This window comes from Athene cunicularia (genome assembly GCF_003259725.1).
Source record: "Athene cunicularia isolate RWA chromosome 3 unlocalized genomic scaffold, athCun1 chr3_part1, whole genome shotgun sequence".
NCBI lineage: Eukaryota > Metazoa > Chordata > Aves > Strigiformes > Strigidae > Athene > Athene cunicularia.
Genome location: NW_020799097.1, coordinates 72,241,172 through 72,263,073, shown reverse-complemented (window position 1 = coordinate 72,263,073; position 21,902 = coordinate 72,241,172). Strand labels below are relative to the sequence as shown.

At 37.5% G+C, this 21,902-nt stretch overlaps 1 protein-coding gene across 1 annotated transcript in view; it reads left to right on the top strand.

The window, feature by feature from the left end:
• Positions 1-21,902, top strand: part of ADGB (androglobin) — a 122,377-nt gene that overhangs the window by 48,021 nt on the left and 52,454 nt on the right. Inside the window, exons 16-20 of the mRNA XM_026844559.1 lie at positions 3,058-3,103; positions 15,615-15,783; positions 17,685-17,748; positions 19,410-19,512; positions 20,521-20,662. Coding sequence (XP_026700360.1) covers positions 3,058-3,103; positions 15,615-15,783; positions 17,685-17,748; positions 19,410-19,512; positions 20,521-20,662 — 524 coding nt within the window. The remainder of the gene's footprint in view (positions 1-3,057; positions 3,104-15,614; positions 15,784-17,684; positions 17,749-19,409; positions 19,513-20,520; positions 20,663-21,902) is intronic.

The window sequence follows — 21,902 nt, the reverse complement described above, 5'->3', positions numbered from 1 at the left end:
CTTTACAATTACGGATTAATGATTAAAAAACATAATAGATGATAAATTAGATTTTTAAGTTAACCAGCTTATTTTCCTTGCATTTTTCTATCGGATTTCATGTTGATTGCAGGAAGAACAATAAGTAAATGAATTCTCCCTAAGTGTGTGCATCCTTTCATGTTTCACAGTTGGATCCAAGTCTTTTTTTATTTCTTTCTTTATCAGATACCGTGGCAGCAAAGCTGACCTTTCAGACAATGTGTGTTCATTAAGGAGGAAAAATGTCTTTAGTTTCTCTTTTTGTGCCAATGTCTTAGTTGCTGTAGCTGAGGCAATAGCATAACAGAATGAGACCTTCCTTGACACTGCCAGTTTGTCTCAGAATCAGTGAGGTTTAGGTAGATGGACACATCCTGTACTGTTAGAGAAGCAGACAGCTTTTGACTATGTTTATGCTCCAAAAACTAAGCAAATGAGCCTACAGGAATCTCTACACAACTGTGGTTAAATTACTTTCACAGCTCAAACTGGCTGAAATAACATTATTAAGCATCCAGATTTTCTAGGTTATGTTCTTCTTTACTGGCAATTCTGTTGAAGCAGTTTTTTGAGGATTTTCTGTATCTCTTCAGGACTTCCTGCTGCCAGCTGTTAATACCAACAAAGTAGCTCTGTAGTAAGCTGCCACATGTCAATACTAGAAGCATGGATCACATGTACATGATCCATGAACAGTGCAGAAAGTGCTAGACTCATAGTGCAACCATTACAGTCTCCAAGGCTTATACAGTAGATCTGATGATTTTTATATTATGAACATATGCAGGATTTCTGAGAAGAAACTTGATAAATTGTACAGCTGACATGTACCTGTTTGGTAAATCCTGTGACTCCTACAAGGAATCTGGTAATATTGGAGTCTTGCAAGTTGTAGACTCCCATGCAGAAATAGGACGGCTCTATGCATGCGTACTTCTGAAGTCAAGAGTTTAAAGGGGAGAGACAGTCCATGTATTTATTACTAGAGATTTTTCAGACCCAGGTGTTGTGGCATGACTGTCAATGTCACGTGACAAGTGATCATAGCTTGCATTTTGTTTTGCAAAGTTGTATGTACAGAAGTCTGGAAAGAGGAGCTGAAGTACATGGGCAATTGAAAAATCCTGTTCTGTACTTTTTAGCTCATTTTCTCCAGAGCAAGAAATTAATCTAAAAAGGGACATGTAAGTTGGAACATATTTCAACTACCAAATTGTTCAACCAACTGTTAACAATTTCAGCAATGTCTGTATTTTTCTCTTTATTGCTGTTTATATTAGATCTGTCCTCAGCTTTGACTCATGAAGATTCTTTAAGAAACAATGGAATTGGAATAGAACTTAGGGTTTGTTCTGTGCAAAAATGGGACTTTCAAGATTTCTCAATAAACAATACTGCAGTTAATTTATAAATATTAAATTATTTGGTACTTAACTATTTTGAAACAGAGACTCTTAAATATGTAGTTTATTTTCTCAACTCTTTCCTTTAGTTGTTTCAGAGAAGATCAAAAACCTAAAATTTTGACAGGGACGAGATTTCTGAGCCTATTCTGGGCCTGTGGAGATGCTCTAAAATACTGCAGGAATAATTTTACTGCAGCTAGGAATTAAAGAAGAAATCCATAAGGCTTTCCTGTAAGGAAGCATTCACAGATCCCTTTATATTGCATATGCGGGGTAGTCTGTAATAGGAGGGTTGAGACAGACCTGAAGTTATAGCACAGGGACCTTGTGCAAGTTTTAGGTACCGTTATGACCTGCCATCCAGTCTGACTTACTCAAACTCTCTAAATTATATCAGTTTGCCCCTTAACAAATGTTTCTATATTGTATTGAGAAAGCATAAAAGCAGCTCCAAGTCAGTAAAGCTCCCACAACTCCTCTTTCAAATGCAGAATAGAAAATCACTGTATGTGTCCAGATGTTGCCCAGCTCAATGCTATCAGTTTCAGCATTAGCACTTTTGACACATGTAAAGATGAGCGTACATGAGGACTTTGGGTGGGTAAAGGATGACAAATCTTGTTAAAGGGAGACCTGGGATGAAGAGAAGCTTGCAAATTTGTTTGCAATAGCCTTTTTAGGCTTTAATATTTATCTTTGCAAAGGTAAAGGTAGTCCAGTTAACCCATTAATAGTACTACATCCAAACAGGACATAAGCTGGAAACTGTGGAATCTCTCTCCAGCTCTCCCCAAAAAAAAAAAAAAAAAAAAAAAAGTGCAAGTGAGTTATGCAGAGTATGTCATATTGCAGGTAAGAGGGCAGTGAGAAGGAAGGATGACTAGGCACACATTTTTAACAGTATCAAAGATTTTAATCTCTCAAAGACAAGGACTCTGTCTTCACAAATTTAATGAGTGGACTTTCTGAAAGGCTGGCTAACTTGATTTCAACTTTAAATGTAAGTTGATATTGCATTCATGTTAGTTCAGCAGCTCTAGTTTGGAAATGGGATTGAACAGGGTAAAGTTGTTTGCTGAAAACATTAAAAAAGAGCAGACTACTTTTTATTTATGCAACTGATAGAAAAAAAAAAGATACTTTAGCAATCAGGTGTGCCAATGACAGTTGTTTACACTTACACATCAAGAAATGCTTCTTGGAAAAGAACCTCTCTACTTTCCAAGAATGGAAAGAATAGAAAAGAACAAAATTGTTTCTAGAAGAGGACTAATTAGTTCTTAGAATAGAACTTACTTTATTTTCAAAGAACGGTAATACCTAAGAACATTTTTTTTTAATAGCAGAGGTGTAGGCATATAGAACAGCTCCCAGACTCCCAATCTCATGTACTTCTCTAGAATAACATCAGTCTGTCTATTGGTGATATATATGTAGGTACGACAGTGAATTTTACTGTTTCTATTTTTCTTAAAAAAAAAAAAAACAAAACTATAATGATAATTTACTAGTCTGTTTCTCCAGATCAGGAGGGACCGCCCCAAACCCAAGTATTTTCTTTAATGAAGTAATGAAAGATTATAATCACCGTTGGGGTTTTTTTGTTTGTTTGTTTTTTTCCACTATATAGGAGACCACCCTCTTTTGGCAGCAAAATGCAGAGAGACGCAGTAAAGGTAAGTGTTTTTGAAGTTTATATTCTGATTTCTGCCATTCCCATATTGTTTGGCCTCAATGTTAATCCTCATGTACAAATACCAACACTGTTATTTATGGATGTTGGTTTTATGGGGAAAGATTTCAAAGAACTGTTATAGCATGTATAATCACATAGAGTAGAATATTCATACTGGTATTAAAAAATACCTAATATACAGAATATTTTGAAAAAATAACACTTCTCATAAGCTACTTTCAAGTAAAATATACTGGATTTGGTACTGAGCTCTTTTTCTTATCACTGAATTATAACAGATATTTTTTTCTGAAATAAAAGGCAAGAAAAAATGACAACTTCTATTTTAATAAATGTTCCTTTTTTAATGTGTTTAAAATCAGTATTTGAAAAGTATTCAAACAGTCATTTTTTAACAATGAGTACTTCTTTGTTTAAGTGAATGTTTTAAGGGTTTTGTCAGGAGAAGTTAGTAAGAGCCTTCTTTTTAAAAGTAGTAACCAGATTTGCTTGGTACACAATGAACCTCTCCTAAAACTAACTGCTAGGAAACACCTTCCCTTTTACTGGAGTTCTGAAAGTGAATCTCAGAGCAGAACAACATATGAAATGTGTGAATACGATTCATGCTTTATTTACACCATGATTCATATGTGTGACACTTGCCTTTGTTTTGGTTTTCAATTCTTCAGTCCATATAGAAGCCTGTTCATTTTAAGCATTTTTGAAGGTTGATTCACATGGGGGATAAAGTATAGAATGCAATTTTTTAAAACTTTTTTAAAATTTTCATTTTGTTCTCTGTAAATGTCTATGATACCCTCTTCCAATAACTGAGAAATAAAATAAATATTTTCTCCATTAAAGCATATGCACAACTTCCTAACTTCTACAGTAATTAAACCCAGTAATATTACCCAAGATGTTTAGATAATTTGAGTTTTTAACATCATCTTCACTCTGGAAAAATGTGCAACCTATCAAGCATATCTAGTAACCCCTAATTAGGGTAATACAAGATAAGTTTTTAAAGAGAGGTAAAAAAATACCAACAAAAAACTTGGGTTGTACCAAAAGTATAATGAAGAGTGAGAATACATTTATGATTTTAAAATATATTGAAGCAAATATAAATCATGTTTCTCCAAAGCCTATACTAATGAGAAGTTTTTAAACAAATTTAGTAAATATATGTTCAGTAAAGGCAAAAGATATAATTTTAAGGTTATACTTTTAAGAACTGATAATGATTTCAATTGTTTAAATGTCTTTTCTTGTTAATTACTATTTTTATTAATAACATCTCAGTAAAAAAAGAACAAAACCAAAAGAATCTCACTGTATCAAAATGCTGCAAGTTAATGAGCTGGAAATACATTCTTCAGTTAGCCTTTCACAAGCTCAATGCCAAAACCTAATAGAAATACAGTAGCTTGCAGTAGATGACTCTTTAAACCTGCCATTGAGAAAAGCTCCCATAGCACAACCAAAGAAAATAATTAAGTGGACATGTTTCCATCATCTGGCCATGTGTTGTCATTTCTCTATGCAAAATCCATTTATTCCAACGTTACATTAAAAATGTTACTAATCATTACAGGATTCAAAGACTGGAGCTCTGTGCTCCTATTAGATGGTACAGGTATGATTGCTTTTCTTTAAATAATACAATTCGGTTTAATGGTTTCATTAATTACATCTTCAAAAAATCATTCTTAAAACAAACAAAAAAAAACATTGGGAAAGGAGCATTTGTAATATAACTTGGTTTAGTGCTTTGCATTCTGCTGTGCACTGTAGGTTATGACTGTTACTTTATATTACTTCAAAACTATTCATTATGAGTCTTTCAACTCCACAGAATATCTGAGAGCATGAATCATGAATCAAAACGGAGGGAAACAGAGAAATCTTTTAAAACATGTTTTATTTATGAGTATGGGGGGTTAAATATACTTTTAAACATAGCTAAAAATTGCTCAAATTTTGCAAAGTATGTGAATGAGAATCCAATAACTGTCTCTTCAGAGTTTGATTGCAGGTCATTAGATAGTTAAATATATGAATAGTCTGATGTCAGGAAAGTTCTTTCTGCTCACTCGAAGCAGATTGGAAACGTTCCTATTGAGAATAGTGATTTTTTACAAGTAAACTCACATATAAACAAATCCTTTCCTGGATAAATAATTGCTTTTCAATAGTTCAACCTCTTGGTTTATTAATCTCTGTCCTTTTATGTTTGCTTGAAAAAAAAAAAAAAAAAAAGAAGTAAAGTTAAAAATATTCTCATTGAACTACTTAGGCTGCTAAAGTTCACTGAAATTTTGTGCTATTGAGGTTCACCAAGTGCAATTAAATGTTTTTATAAAAGTATAGTGCATCACTGTCTTTTCTCTAGAGTGTCCTCAGAGTAGGAAATCATAGATTTCCAAATCTCCCAGAACAAAAAAAATGTCCTAAACCATACAATTATGCTTAATTTGTGAAAATTCTTACTTTTAAAATTATTCTGCCTATGTTGTTGTTACAATAAAGCAGTTATAATCTCTAGATGAAGTGCTTTTCTATGATTTCCAATATATTTCTGGTGCAGATACTAGATCTGATGGAAGTTGGTTGCAGTATCACAATATTCCCATGTGTCCTGGTTTTGGCTGGGATAGAGTTAACTTTCTTGGTCTGCGAGGGAGCACAGCTAGAGGGCCGGGAGCATTCCATATCATGTGACGCCATGCTCAGTATATAGGCAGACACGTGCTCTCACGTGTTTTTTGTTTCCAGGTCTGTGTGACAGGTTTCTCTGGTGTGGTTGGATCACTTCTGGGGGTGGGCTCCATACCAGTTGCTGCTCAGTGAGCCACTGCTGCATTTTACCCGTTTTGGACTTACTATTGTTACTGTTGTTTTTGTTACTATTACTGATTTTTTTTTTATTCAACCTACAAATTTCTTATTTTGTCCCTCTCTGATTTCACTGGGGTGGGAGGTGGGGAGGTAGACAACTGGCCACGTGGCAATTTGCTACCTGCTGAGTTCAAACCACAACAGTTTTTGGCACCGAACATGGGGCACGAGGTTTGAGCTAATGACAGAATGGGTAATAATGTTGATCACTTGGCTCCTTAAGATTTTTACCACCTCATTTGCAGTATGTATTTTCTTTCCATGCTGTTGCTTACAGTCCCTGAGACTTCGGTTAAGATTTTGCTTTTGCTGTTCTATGTGATGCTTATGTGTGATGGGGTGTTGTCTTTGGCCTTGCGGCTCTTTACAATTGTGTTTGAGGAATTCAGAAATTTCAGATACCTTTGGATTGTTGATATTAATATGGTCGTCTTACTGCTAGGAGCTAGTGTGTTCCTGCATGTGGTTCAGGTTTTGTTCAGGGTTAAGCAACTATTTAAGAGTATCCCTTGGAAATCTACCCCCAAGGTTGGAGAATTATGAGTGGCTGGGGGTGTGGAGTAGCATGGGCAAGTACCTAGAACAGTGGGCACCTCCAGTGTATTGGAACTTCACTCCTGCACAGCTGCAGAATCCTGAAGAACTAGTAAAATATTTGGAGAAAGTATGTTGTCACCCGGGTAATTCCAGAGCAGCACAGCTCACTGCAACATGCTAGGGCATAGCCCACGCTTACTGGGTGCTATTAAACACTGTTCAGCACCCTCAAGAGGAAGAGAAGGGCACTACAAGCCCAAGGACAGGCGCTGCAGCTGAACCAGAGAACCAACCATGACGGTGTCAGTTGAGCCCATACATCAGAAGAAATACACAAGAAAATCCCCTCCTGGTGTACAGGGTGATGATGAGCCAGGCCCATCACGAGAACAGGAGGAGGAGGAGGCAGAGCCAGTGATAGTCACCTGATCCTTATCCTTGAGTGAGTTGTGAGACATGCAAAAAGATTTCAGCTGCCATCCAGGTGAGCAACTCGTTACCTGACTGCTCTGGTGCTGGGATAGCAGGGCCAGCAGCGTGGAACTAGAGAGCAAGGAGGCCAGACAGCTGGGAACCCTATCTAGGGATGGGGGCCATTGACAAAGCCATTGGAAAGAAGACACAAAATCTCAGTCTCTGGAGGCGACTTCTGTCAAGTGTGAGGGAGAGGTATCCCTTGAAGGAAGATTTTATATGTTGCCCAAGTAATTGGACCACTATGGACAGAGGTATTCAGTACTTGAGGGAGCTAGCTGTGCAGGAGATGGTTTACTATAACCTAGATAATGCACAGCTACCCAGAGATCCAGGTGAAGTGTGATGCACCCGGCCCATGTGGTGGAAATTTGTACGGAGCACACCATCATCATATGCCAATGCATTAGCATTAATGGACTGCAGAGATGAAGAAGGACCAACAGTGGATGAACTGGCTCGCCAACTACAACAATATGAAGAAAGTCTCTCTTCCTCCCTCATCATGACTGTGGAGAAATTACCTCAAGAATTTCAGCAACTTAAAGAGAACATGTCCTAGTCCCCACCTGCACGGACTAGAATCTCGGCTATTAGGAGCAGTCGTTTCTCTCCTCGAGAGAAACGGTACACACCATGGGGGAATCTGTGTCATTGCCTGTGTGACTATGGAGAAGACATGAAGAAATGGGATGGAAAACCTTCCTACCTCCTAGAAGAGCAGGTATGTGAATTGGAAGGAAGAACAAGTACAAAACAGCGTTCTTTTAGGAGAAATGCTGCTCCAGTTTACAGTAATCAAGTGTCCAAACAGAGCAAGAAGGTGGACTTTGCTCCTGATCCTATGAGAAGAACTTCTAACTTGTATTCACAAGAAGTAAATGATCAAGAATAGACTGAAATCCATGCATACCACTAACCCATTTGTCATTAGCGAGTATTATGACCAACATTGAAGGACCCCTGCCTCCAGTCACGTGGAGGACAGGGACAGTTGAGTTTATTGGCCCTTATAGATTCAATGGCCTGGCATGTCTGACCCCCAGCAATATAAGGCTTTAGTGGACACTGGTGCTCAGTGCACCCTAATGCCATCAAATTTTAAAGGCACAGAACCCATTTGTATTTCAGGAGTGAGAGGGAGGTCTCAGCAGTTGACTGTATTGGAGGCTAAGATGAGCCTAAGTGGAAAAGAGTAGGAAAAACACTCCATTATGACTGGCCCAGACACTCTATATAGTCTTGGTATAGATTATCTCAGGAGAGGGTATTTTAAGGGCCCAAAAGGGTATTGGTGGGCTTTCGGTATACCTGCCCAGGAAACAGAAGGATTTAAGCTGTCTGTGTTGCCTGTTCTCTCAGAGGATCCTTCTGTTGTGGGATTGCTCAGGGTCAAAGAACAACAGGTGACAACTGCCACTACATCAGTGCACCGATGGCAATACCGCACCAGTCAAAATGCTGTAATCCCTATCCATAAACTGATTCGTCAACTAGAGAGCCAAGCAGTCATCAGCACGACATGCTCCCCCTTTAACAGACATATATGGCCAGTGCGAAAGTCTAATGGAGAGTGGAGATTAGCAGTAGACTATCGTGGCCTGAATGAAGTCATACCACCGCTGAGTGCTGCTGTGCCAGACGTGCTAGAACTTCAGTATGAACTAGAGTCAAAGGTGGCCAAGTGATATGCCACGATTGATATTGCCAACACATTTTTCTTCATCCCTCTGGCAGCAGAATGCAGGCCACAGTTTGCTTTTACCTGGAAGGGTGTCCAATACACCTGGAATCGACTGCCTCAGGGGTGGAAACACAGCCCCACCATTTGCCATGGACTGATCCAAACTGCACTGGAGCAGGGGGAAGCCCTGGAACACTTACAGTACATTGACATCATTGTATGGGGTAATACAGCAGAAGTTTTTGAGAAAGGGAGAAAATAATCCAAACCCTTCTGAGAGCCAGTTTTGCCATAAAGCGTGGTAAGGTCAAGGGACCTGCACAAGAGATTCAGTTTTTAGGAGTAAAATGACAAGATGGACGTCATTAGATTCCAATGGAGGTGATTAATAAAATAACAGCTCTGTCCCCACCGACTAAGAGAAAGGAAGAGCAAGCTTTCTTGGGTGTTGTGGGCTTCTGGAGACTGCACATTCCAAATTACAGTCAGATTGTCAGCCATCTCTATAAAGTGACCCGGAAAAAGAGTGATTTTATATGGGGCCTGGAGCAACGACAAGCTTTTGAGCAAATTAAGCAGGAAATAGTTCATGCAGTAGCTCTTGGGCCAGTCCGTACAGGACAAGATGTTAAAAATGTGCTCTATACTGCAGCCAGGAAGAATGGCCCTGCCTGAAGTCTCTGGCAGAGAGCACCAGGGGAGACTTGGAGTTGGGAATACAGAAGATCAGAGGACCGCTACACTCCAACTGAAAAGGAGATACTGGCAGCATATGAAGAGGTCCGAGCTGCTTCAGAGGTGATTGGGACTGAAGCACAGCTCCTCCTGGCACCCCGACTGGCAGTGCTGGGCTGGGTGTTCAAATGGAGTGTCACCTCTACACACCATGCAGCCAATGCCATGTAGAGTAAATGGGTCACATTAATCACACAACAGGCTTGAATAGGGAGCCCCAGCCATCCAGGAATATTGGAAGTGATCACAAATTGGCCAGAAGGCAAAGATTTTGGAATGGTACCAGAGGAAGAGGTAGCATGTGCTGAAGAGACCCCATCATATAATGAACTACTGCATAATGAGAAGCGATATGCCCTGTTTACCAACAGGTCCTGTCTCATTGTGGGGAAACGTGGTGGAAAGCAGCTGTGTGGAGCCCCACACAACAGGTTGCTGAAGATGCTGAAGGAGAAGGTGAATCGAGTCAGTTCGCAGAGGTGAAAGCCATCCAGCTGGCTTTGGATATCACTGAGCAAAAAAAGTGTCCAGTGCTCTACTCTCTACTGACTCATGGATGGTGGCAAATGCGCTGTGGGGATGGTTACAGCAGTGGAAACAGAGCAACTGGCAGCGCAGAGGCAAACCCATCTGGGGTGCTGAATTATGGCAAGATATTGCTGCTCGAGTAGAGAATCTGGTTGTGAAAGTACACCGTGTATACGCTCATGTACCCAAGAGCTGGGCCACTGAAGAACATCGGAACAACCAAGAGGCGAATCAGGCTGCCAAGATCAAGGTGGCTCAAGTAGATCTGGACAGGCAACATCAGGGTGAACAATTTATGGCTCACTGTGCCCATGACTCCTCGGGCCATCAGGGAAGAGATGCAACATATAGATGGGCTCCTGACCGAGGGGTGGATTTAACGATGGATGTTATTGCACAGGTAATCCATGAATGTGAGACATGTGCTACGATCAAGCAAGCCAAATGGTTAAAGCCCATTTGGTATGGAGGATGATGGCCAAAATATAAATATGGGGAGGCCTGGCAGATGGATTGGTCCCACAGACTTGGCATTGCAAACACTATGTGCTTACAATGGTGGAAGCAGCCACTGGTTGGTTGGAAACTTATGCTGCGTCCCATGCCACTGCCAGGACAAGCATTTTAGGCGTTGAGGAGAAAGTCTTATGGCGGCATGGCACGCCAGAAAGGATTGAGTCAGATAAGGGGACACATTTCTGAAACAACGTCATAGATGCCTGGGCCAAAGAACATGGTATTGAGTGGATACATCACATTCCCTACCATGCACCAGCCTCTGGGAAAATTGAGCGATACAGTGGATTGCTGAAAACTACACTGAGAGCAGTGGGTGCTGGAACTTTCAAACACTGGGACGTGCATTTAGCAAAAGCCACCTAGTTAGCCAATACCAGAGGATATACCAAGCAAGCTGGCACTGCTCAATCAAGCCTCTTACATACCGTGGATGGGGATAAAGCCCCCATAGTGTGCATTAGGAATATGTTGGGGAAGACAGGGTTACTCCTGCATTGGGTAAAGGTAAACCCATGCGTGGGATTACTTTTGCCCAAGGACCTGGGTGCACTTGGTGGGTAATACAGAAGGACAGAGAAGTCTGATGTGTGCCTCAAGGAGATTTGATTTTGGGTGAAAATAGACAATGAATCAAACTGTCAATTAACCCTGTTATTGCAATTGGTGCTTTGTAAAATCCTCCTGCCACATCCAAAGCCTCCGGCTCCACCAACTGAGCAAACTGCACCTCATTCCTTCAGCCTTATAGACTGTCATGACAGATGGAACCCAAAGTTATGGACTAAATGAACTCAGCAGACATTGTGGAAGAATGACCTGTAGACTGAGGGAATGATACCTGTGAGACCTGTGAAGAAAGTGGGGGAAGGGGGTGTGATTCCTTAGAATGTATTTGGAACCTGAGCATAATGTAAATGGTATGGAAAAAGGTGTGGAGACTGTCCTGGTTTTGGCCAGGATAGAGTTAATTTTGCTTGGGCTGTGAGGGAGCACAGCTAGAGGCCCGGGTCCCAATCGATCATTGGAGCATTCCATGTCATGTAATGTCATGCTCAGTATATAGGCAGACACGTGCTTTCATGCACGTTTTCAGTTTCCAGGTCAGTGTGTGTTTTGCTGATTAGGGTTAAACTCAGACACCAGAGTGAAAAGAGCAGGCATATTTTACTTAAAATAACTAAATAATGTAACAGAATAATACAGAACACATACAGTAAGAAAAGACAGAACAGTGCACTTAAACAAATAGGAAAATACAGGGTAATGCATCAAATCATTACTACCTGAGAGAGAGAACAGTGATTAAGAAAGATCCATCACCCGTTGCATATGTTACCATCACCCAGACCCGCAGTGGCTGGGCAGCCCCAGTCACAGCGAGGGTTTGGAGAGCCAGTCCCGGCAAGGGGGAAATCCTGTGTGGTGTGTCCACCCGTAGGTGAGGCGTCCAAAGTTGCTGTGAGCAAGTCCAGCCTTATATACCCAAAAATCAGCAAGCCAGGATAGCTGGCACCTTTGTTTTGAATGGAACATCTGGTGTCACTCTCTCATTAGATTCCTCCAGAGCCTGGCCAGGCCAGTTTCCCTCCTGATCTTATTTATTTATGTTCTTTGTAAAACAAGGCCATACATCTGTCCCAAGGCCAGACCGCTGGCTTCACGGCTTTGTTAACTCACCCCTACACGGAGAAGAAGAAAGATACATTCAGGATAGACGTGTTTTCATTGCATCCATTACCAGTAATGAGTATATGATATCTAAGCTACATCTTTCATTAATGATCATACATATTTTGTCAGTGACTACACACTAAGTTAGCAGCTTTGGCTTGGGGCCTGTTGCTCAGGCTTCAATACTTTCACCTTTTACATCATAAGAGGTGGTTTGTTATAACTTAGTATAATACCTATTAGCACAATGGCTATTAGTTATAAAATATACAGGATTCATCTGTAAGTCAGCTCTGGCTTGGGCCTATTGTTCAAGCCTCAGCACTTTAGTGTGGCAGGATTTTCTGGTGTGGCCGGATCGCGGCTGGGGATGGGTTCCATACTAGTCACCACTTGGTGAGCCACTGCTGCATTTTACCCATTTTGGACTTACTATGGTTACTGTTGGTTTTGTTATTTTTTTTTTTCTTTTTTTTTTTTTTTTTTTTTATTCAACCCACAGATTTCTTCTTTTGTCCCTCCCACTTCACTGAGGCAGGGCAGGGGAAGTAAACAACTGGCCATGTGGCAATTTGCTACTGGCTGAGTTCAAACCACAACCATGATTGTCTGTTATCTCACAGAAATCTTGCTGTTCCAGTATTTGTCCAGAGCCATAAACTAAAATGCATGCTGAAATGACAAAAACAGGAAGTGAAATTTCAAATAAGCATGCTGGAATTAAGTATGACATTACAGTGTATACAGCATATATTGAAGTAGTAGTCAGTAAGGTGGAAAATCTTTGATCATGTGGACTATATATATTTTCCTTAAAATTAGCTAGAATTTGACATTCTGTTAAAGTGGACCTGAAGTTGATGGCTTGGTTGCCTTCAGCTTTGCAGCATTATGTAGTACTCCTTCGTAATGAAAATGCAACTCTCTTTAAGGCAATGCATGTATGATACTTCCATTTCTTTGTGCGATCTTTTTTTTCATCAAAAAATCTCTCCCTTCACCCCCTCCCAAAAAAAAATATTCTAACCAAACCCTAAAATAGTCCGACATGTTCTACCTAGATAAAGTTATTTTACCTTTTAATTTATCTACCTATTTGCCTGCATTTGAAATTTGGTTTATTGGCACTGAACTAAATAATCAGTAGTTGGTTAGATCACTTTCCATTTCTTTAAAACATTTGCTAATCTTCAGACTCATGGTAGAAAACTTACATTTAAAGATATCTTAAGTACCATTTTGTGGATTGGGTATTTCCTCTGCTATTATCTCTGTGCTCTGTTATGGAAACTACCTACAATCTTCACATTTGGTTTGTTAAGTTCTTGCAATTTCTGCTGTAAATGGGACACTTCTGGTTTTGTACCTCTATTTCAATAAGCCAGCCTGTCTATCTCTTCTCACTGAAAACTGAGATGGGGACTCATTTCAATTTTGAACACTTTCTTTACAAGGTAGTATTTTCTTGTGCTTTTCATTTACTTGGCTAGCAAACATTTTAATGTGCTTATTACCGTGTTCTATAGAGCTAGCTCATGTCTATAAAAGAGCCAGATACAAAGCATCCAGATACTGAATAAATGTTAGCACCCAAAACTGTAGTCAGTTTGATCAGGAGCTTGATTTCCGTTTAAGAATCTCAGTAAACAGCCAGTGCTTGAAAAATGATGAGCACTTAACAAAACCAATGACAGTGTTTGATGCTAAACTGTTTTAAAATGTGTCTTCTCAGCTTCTTAAGAACATTGCTTTAAAATGTGTCTTCTCAGCTTCTTAAGAACATTGCTCTTTCTAATAAATTGGGGGGTTCACACAGCACAGTATTTTCTTACCATATAAATAGGCATTTTTGTGACAAACTCTACTAATCTGTGTTCATTTACTACTCTTTCTTTTTTCCCTTTTTGGATTAATTATTCTAGTTTGTATGCTACTGTGGTCAGTTATCGATCTATTTTTTTCTTCTATTTTTTGTTACAGTGCGTGTTTTGTTATTACTTCTGTGCTTGAATGTTTTCCCTTATTCATCAAGTTACTTTTTTACTCTTGGGCTTGATTGTAACATTAAACTTTGTTTCTTGAGTTCTAAAGTAGCACAAAATTCTTGAATCCAAATATGTTGTTCCCTTTTCTGAAGCTCTCTGTGGTGTTTAACTTTATTATATACTCATATCATAGCCTTGTGTATTTGATAAGTATTACTCTAGTACTCATGATCAGAATGAATAAAAAGGAGCAAGTGAGCCACAGGAAGATGACATTGAGCATAGTTCTGCTCTGGTGACCCCTTCATCATCCTCTCTGTGATATGCACATATGTAAGCCAAGCACTGTGGTTATTTCACTGGAGGCTAAAACCCACATTAACTTAAATCTAAGAAAAAGCTTAAATTTTATAGCTTTCAGGTAGTGGTTCCATAGTGTAAGGAAGAAAAAAAGATCTTTGGTGCATTTCCTTACATTACGTTCCTTTCAATTCTTGAAAAACAGTTGTAGACTAATTTTGAGCCACCTACATCTTATAAACTCATTAGTTATCTAGCACATCACTATGTGTCTTGCTGATCATGAAATGTTAAAAAGCACATTTAAATTAGCTTTCTCATTTGTTATACCTTACCTGTTTGGATATCTCATCTTTTTCCTCAGCAAACATTCTGAATTAATAGCTGTTCATGTTTGAGATGTTCTATTTTATTCTCAGCTGTTCTGAGCTATTCTCAAAACTTATATTTGGGCCAGATTAAACATCTTTAATAACTATTTATATTAATCTTACAGAGTAAAAGCAGAGAAAGTGACATTACAATTTTAAAAGTTATTCAATTATTGCAAAATGCATCTACATGACATTTCTGTGTTTATATTTTGGTATGAATCTGACAGTAGTTCTGATTTATCCTACAAGAAAATTCATGTCATGTAGTTCAAATCTATTTTTGTTTACAAGTAGTTAAACTGATTTGTGTGCATAGCATCACAGAGCATATTATATAAGTACTAGAGGCAAGGATAGGTCTTTGTGTCCTCTACAGTTCTGTGTATTTTTTATTTTCTGTGGGTTGTAAAAATTTTATGATACTGCCTCATCAGCTTTTCACTGAATAGGAGCTTTGGACAAAGTTTCATTTTCTTTATATAGATAACTTTAGGTTTGCAGAATTCCTATGTATGTTTACCTAACATGCTGGTGTTAAGGGTTCTAGTGCACAGTTCAGCATGTAATAGTATACTGAGGCAGAATACTTAAGCAGTTGCAAATGTAAACAACGAATATCTGTTCAGAGTTGTTCCATCACCTTTTGAGCTTTTTAGGTTAGTGGGTTACTTTTTATTTTTAAAGTCTGAAATGTATGGAAAATATCCTGGTAATTTTAGAATAATTTTTCAATATAAGAATAATACTACTTTAATGTGCATATTGTCACTGTGTTGACTGTGTGTCTTCTTAACTCTACAGATGAATTACATGAGAATATCAATTTTGATGCAAAACAAATGTCAGAAACAGCTGACACTGATATGAACATCCAGACAGGGGATAAATCAAAGGAAGAAATCGAGTTGGAAAGGACTTCTGTTTCCAGGGAAACCTGGATTAGCTTTGAAGACTTCTGTATTTGTTTCCAGTAAGAAACAGAGGTTTTGTGGTTTATTCCATAAAATTTACAGTATAACAACGGTAAAATGCAAAACATGACTATATAAAAAGTGTATCTTCTCAACAGGTCTTTGTATAACTGTCCTACCTTTCAGAGTGGTCCCAAGGCTCCCCTTCAGGTCAGACTTCCTGCCCCTGTTGACAGTGAGTCTGTAGGTGCAGCTCCATGCTGTGTCTTTGGTATGTCCTCCAGAGTACAGCAGAGAACACAACCACCAGCTTCGCAAAACACTTGTCAGACTGCAATGTGGGTGGAAGTTGGTAGAAGTGTGAAGCCATTAGGGTGCTCACATGCCCGACCTGTCAGCCACTGGGCAGACACAGCCTGCAACTGAACAACACAATTCTAAGGCAAAAAAAAATATGGAAGTCTTCTATTACCATCAGCATAGCTCAGCTTGGTCAACTAGGTGCTTTCTTTCACCCCCTTTTCAGTATAATTCCAAGGCATTAATACCTCTGCAAACATAAAAAAGCTAGTGTAATTGTAGCATAATATCTTTAGTTTCTGTCTTTCAGATTTAAGAAGCCTCGTACAATATAGATCCTTTAGAGAATCTGATATTGTTGAGGGGAGTAATTTTATCAGATAATTCACCCAGATTTTCTTCATTTGAATTTGTAACTGAGATTTCTTTGTGAAGCTTTTATTTTCATAAATGAGTGTTTTCTTGAGCAGATATTAAACTCTCCTCCCTCTCTAAGGGATAATGTATAACTTTTACAGCAGCAGCACTACAAGAACTTTAGCAATAAAAGATCAGTTTAGACCATGTTAAAAGTTTGCCTGACTACTTTTGGGGAGCCCCGGGTCCAGGAAGATAGGGTGTTCAGAAAAAAACATTACAAGCAAAGTAATTTCCTTTCCTTTCAAAGTCTTGCCCACAGTGTCATAGAGAGAGAATGTAAAATATTAACTTTTTAACTTGTTAGCCCAAGGTACTGTTGACCTTTTGTAGACCACTGTGATATTAAGGTATAGAGCATTTGTCAGTTTTTTATTCCTCTCCCTAAATGGGTGAGCATTTGCTAATTTTTGCAGTGAACTAATAATGTAACTGTTAACAAAGCAGCTTGATTGACCTTAGAAGAATTTATCACTCAGAAGAAATTAGGCACCTAAGATTTTCATTTTACCAGTCAGTTCTGTTGGAAGCATTTTCTTGTCTGACATGCTTACATCTCAGATACAGTGAAAAGAAGGTGAATATTCAGAGTTCATACCAACTTTCAGAAATTAGGAAAATTTTAGTCATTGTAGGAATTGAAATGTCAGCAATGGTTCAGGATCCCTGTGAAGTTTCTGAATAACCAAAACATTTGTTTTATATAAAACATTGGACTTCACATCTGATACCATTCTCAAATAAAGCCAAAGTCTTTTATGTTCCCTTGGTTAAATCAAAGTCAGAAAAAATTGTCAGGAACTAAGTAGCTTTCTGAAAGTGTGCAAACAACCACAGAATTGAAAAAACACATTAACAAACTATAAAAAATAGTTCTTCCTTACAGTGATACTTTATAGATAACTTTATTACAGTAATTTTCAGGTAGGCATGGAAATTTTAGAGTAATTTTAGCTTATTACCATTTATAGAATCAAATTGAACAAATTAGTGCCCTGACCTCCAATGGAAAACTGTAGAAGTGCAGCAACAATAGAAATTGATGTCAGTTGCTTTCTCTGGAGATGAATTGTGTTCACCTTTTATGAAACTAAAAATGTTGAACCATTCTTGATAAATAGCTGGGAGTCTTATTCATGAAAGTAAAATTAGTATCTTATGCTATGAAATAGATATTTATTTGATATATATATATAATTTATACTAAGATTATTTTCCTACATATATTTTTTTTTCTCCCTAGGAAACTGTATGTTTTCCACAAGCCACATACATACACTTATAACTATCAGAAGACAGATTTTAAGGTATATGAACATGTTGAGTTTTTATGTCCTTCTTTTTATATTTGTCAAAGTCTTACATAATTAGATAATACCTATATCCTAAATAATATCAGTAGATCATATAGAACTGCTATTGCTGAAAAAATAATGCATTAAGATTACTTTAGTCAATGCAAAGATAATGTTTGCTAGCAAGTATCCAGAAGTGTTTCACAGTGTTTTAAGACAAGAAGAAAATGTTATAGAATGCTATTGCATAATAATAAAAACAAGTGTATGTAAATCATAAAAGTTGGTAGTGAGAGTATATGTATTACAGTGAACCAGATCTCCATCCTGTCCTTATCTTGATTTAAATCTACCTTATAACAATTTATAGACTAAATTAAATTTAATGATGATTGAGCTGCAGAATCTGCCCTTCAGTTCTTCATCTTCACCTGTCACCTAAAAGCCAAATCAGGAGTCTGTATAGTGCAGTCCTCCAGTTTCTCTTTACATGCTAAGTCATTTAGCAATTTATGAGATTCTGTTGCAGGGATTAAAAATACCCCTTAGTTACATGGAAATTACAGTATTTCTTTAAACCTGGCATTAGTTCATATTATCAGAAGGTTATTCAACATGCTTGAATATCCCATTCCAGCTCTAGTTTTACACTGTAGCTGAAGTGTAATTTTAGAGTACTGAAATGTAAACTCCAGGTGTGAACTTCATGTAAAATATTGTACTGAGAAGGTTAACTACATGGCTTATGCTTCGTAATTGTAGTATACCTGCAATTTCACACCTCTCTCTATTTGTAATCACATCACGAGAAGTTTTCCCAATCACTGCACCATATATTTTTCACAAGACATACTTGGCATCAAGACTATGTAAGCCTGTGTACTGTTGTGCCAAAAAACTAACCCCTTGCTGTAAAAACATTCTGTTTTTTTAGTTGATACAGATGAGGTGTTTACACTATTAGGTAAATTCTCTATCAGACTCATAAAAGACACTTCTATATTGTGCTATGAAGATAATAGTAGTGGTATTACAGGATCAGAGACAAAAAAATGTATTGATATGACTCTGGAGAATGTAGGAAGACATATTAAACCAGTTCTGAAGCAAAGAAGTTCATTCACCTTTAGATTTTGAAGAATTTGTAGGAACAGTAGAAATTCTATAGTTTCTCATATTGGCATAGGAATCATGTATTAAAGTTGAGAATGAAAAATGCTGCCTCCATATATTTTCATAGAAAAAAAAACATGAAGCAGAATCAATTATGTTACAAATTACAAGAGTGCTTATTTCTTTCAAACTTACTGTAATTGATTAGAATCAGAAAGCTCCAGCACAAAGAATTTTTGGTCTTCCATTAGATGTTTGGCAGGCAGAACTACTAAATTAAGGTAGCTATGAAGAATATCGTATAAAAGTAGATATATTCTTATTCAAAAAACTTTTCTATTTCCTTCTAGCTTTGAACATTATGGTTTATGCATGCAGCATGAGGCTCTGGGATTAAATGACATTCTGAAACTTGGCAGAAGTAGTGACAGTTAATTACTTACCTCCCATACCGTATCTAGGGTCACAATATATGAAGTCCTAGTCATGCTATGTATAAGACCAGGTGGACAGCATTCAATGAAAATGAAAGATGAACAAATGTCTGTTTTTCTGTGCAGTCTGCTGATGACCGAGTCTTCTATTATTTACTTGTGGACAGTCTGATGCCTGTTGAAATCCTGGTTAGCTTTTCTGCATTAGTACGCTGGGACGATAGGGGAGGTAAGGCAAATACAGAGAAGTGCACATTAGTGTTGTGTTTTCCTGTTCTTGAATATGTCTGTGCTGTTGTGTTTGTCTGTGGTGTATCTTAGCCAGTTTGAGAGTTTAGCATTAAATAGTCAAACTGATATTAGGAAATATACTAATATTCAAGCAATACTTTCTTGTTATTTCATATTGATTTATTTTCATATTTGAATATTTTCTTGAAAGGATCCCTTCATTTACTGCTTATTATGGTTTCCTGCCTGCAAGCTTTTCATCAGTGTATTTCTGGTATGGATTTCCTTGGGTTTCTTAGGGTTTCTTTTTCTACAAATTCCATTCTTACAAGCTACTTTATACCTTAGCTGATCAAAATGCAGTAAAATCAACAGTATGGCCAAAATATTTTTTTAAGTGATTTTTAAACTATTGCACAGTAAGGTTTTAAGTATATTTACAGCTGGCTTATTTCGAGATCCAACAACTTGTATAATTTAAATAAAAGTCACTTGTATTTTATGAAAATCATAAATGGCATTCAGAAAAGCTAATGCATGTTATGAGAGTCAGCTTAAGTTAATCAGACATTTAAACATTGGATATGGACATAATTTTAGTGCATTTTGAGTAGAGTAGATAGAACCAAAAGAAAGCTTAAAAAACCCAAACTGACCATCTCATTAAAATAATTTAACTGTAATATAAATATAAGCTTTGTATGGCTTATTGTTTCCTTTGCATGTGGACAGAATAGATTTTCATGGAGTTTTAGAGCAACCTTAAGTGACTTGGAAGATGTCTGATTTACACATCCTCCTAACACATTTTTTAACTATTGCTTTCTAGTAAATAGTACAAATAAGCCATATTCTGTACCATCTATGCATTTTAAATGACTGACTCTTTTCTCTGAGTTGTCAAAGCCTAAAGGAAGACTTGAATGACTGTGAAGAAGCCACAGATTCTCCATAAGTATATAATTGTGTGAGGTTTGGCTTTTTTTTTTTTTCTTTCTTAATCTAGGTACTAAACAAGAATGTTATAGTATTTCAAAGGGTGTGCTGACAGTTGAACATTTCTCTTGGAAATGTGTGACTCCTGGAGAACTTGTGTTAAAGATGCATACAACCGCAACCAAAGCTACTCTGTTAAATCTTCCTGTTGGGTATGTATGAGGGTGCATTTCACAATTTAGTCTTAAGGCTTGAGATGATCTTGGTTGCTTTACACAGTGACCAAGAGTTTATTTTCTGAAACATGAGTTTTTGGAATATCAGTCTGGTTGATAGCTAGGATTTGGTAAGACTGCAAAATTACTATGAATTTAAAATAATTATCAAACCCTTTAGAAATATTTTTAATTCTTTACTCTTATTTAAGATCATCTGTCAAGAAAACATCACACTGACTTGCTAAAAAATAAATTAGAATATAAATTCTTACTTAAAAGTGTTAAGAATTATTTTGAGATGTTCCTTGGAACAACAACAAAAAATATTAGGAATTTTAGTGGAATTGTAAAAGCATGATGATAAATTAAGTTTCATAGCTTTTCTTGAAACAGGATTTATGAGACATAGCAGGAAAAATCCTGAGGTATTCATAAACCTTGCATGTCTTCACATAGTGCTTAATATAATTTATTTCTCTTTGCCTTTAACTCTAGATATTCAGTGTAGAGCATTGACTGTTTAAATAAAGAAATGGATAAGAGGCAAGAGCCTTTGATATTTGTTAGTTTCTGAAGATTTTTCCAGTGGAACAAGAAGATGACATCTTCATATCTTGCAGGACATTGCTGACTGGAGAGAAGAGCATGAATTCCCTGTGTTGTATAACTATAGTTAGGAGTGGCTTTTTTTATTATTCGATTCGGTTATAAGATACAATCAAGCAAACAAGAACAAGCTGAGTGTATCCCAATAAGTCATACTGAATTTCTGCTGGCCACCCTAGGATGAGTGGTTTGGCCCACAGATTCTCCATAAAATAGTCACTCTCTAGTGTTCATCTAGCCTGAACAATTATGCATTTATTTTTCCTGGTTTTGTCAAGGCAAACATGGAAATTATGATCTAAATAATGCATGTCCAGACTTCTCTAAGCTTTCTAGAGCAGATACATTTTTAAGTGTAGCTACCTATAATCCTGACTAAAAAACTTAGGTTTTGTACCCATCTGAAATAGTGAAACCACCTATTTTGCTAAAGAAAATAAAAATAAAACCTGAACAAATAAAAATAAAATTCTGACTTCTCTGATTTCCCCTAATACCTATGTTTGGAGGTCCTTGAGAAGTAAGGAGCTAGAAAAGCAGGATTTGAAGAGCCAGGACATCTAGTAAAGGATTCAGTTTTTACAAACAGATGAAAGAAAAGTTTAAGAATTTCTTAAAAAAAAAAAAA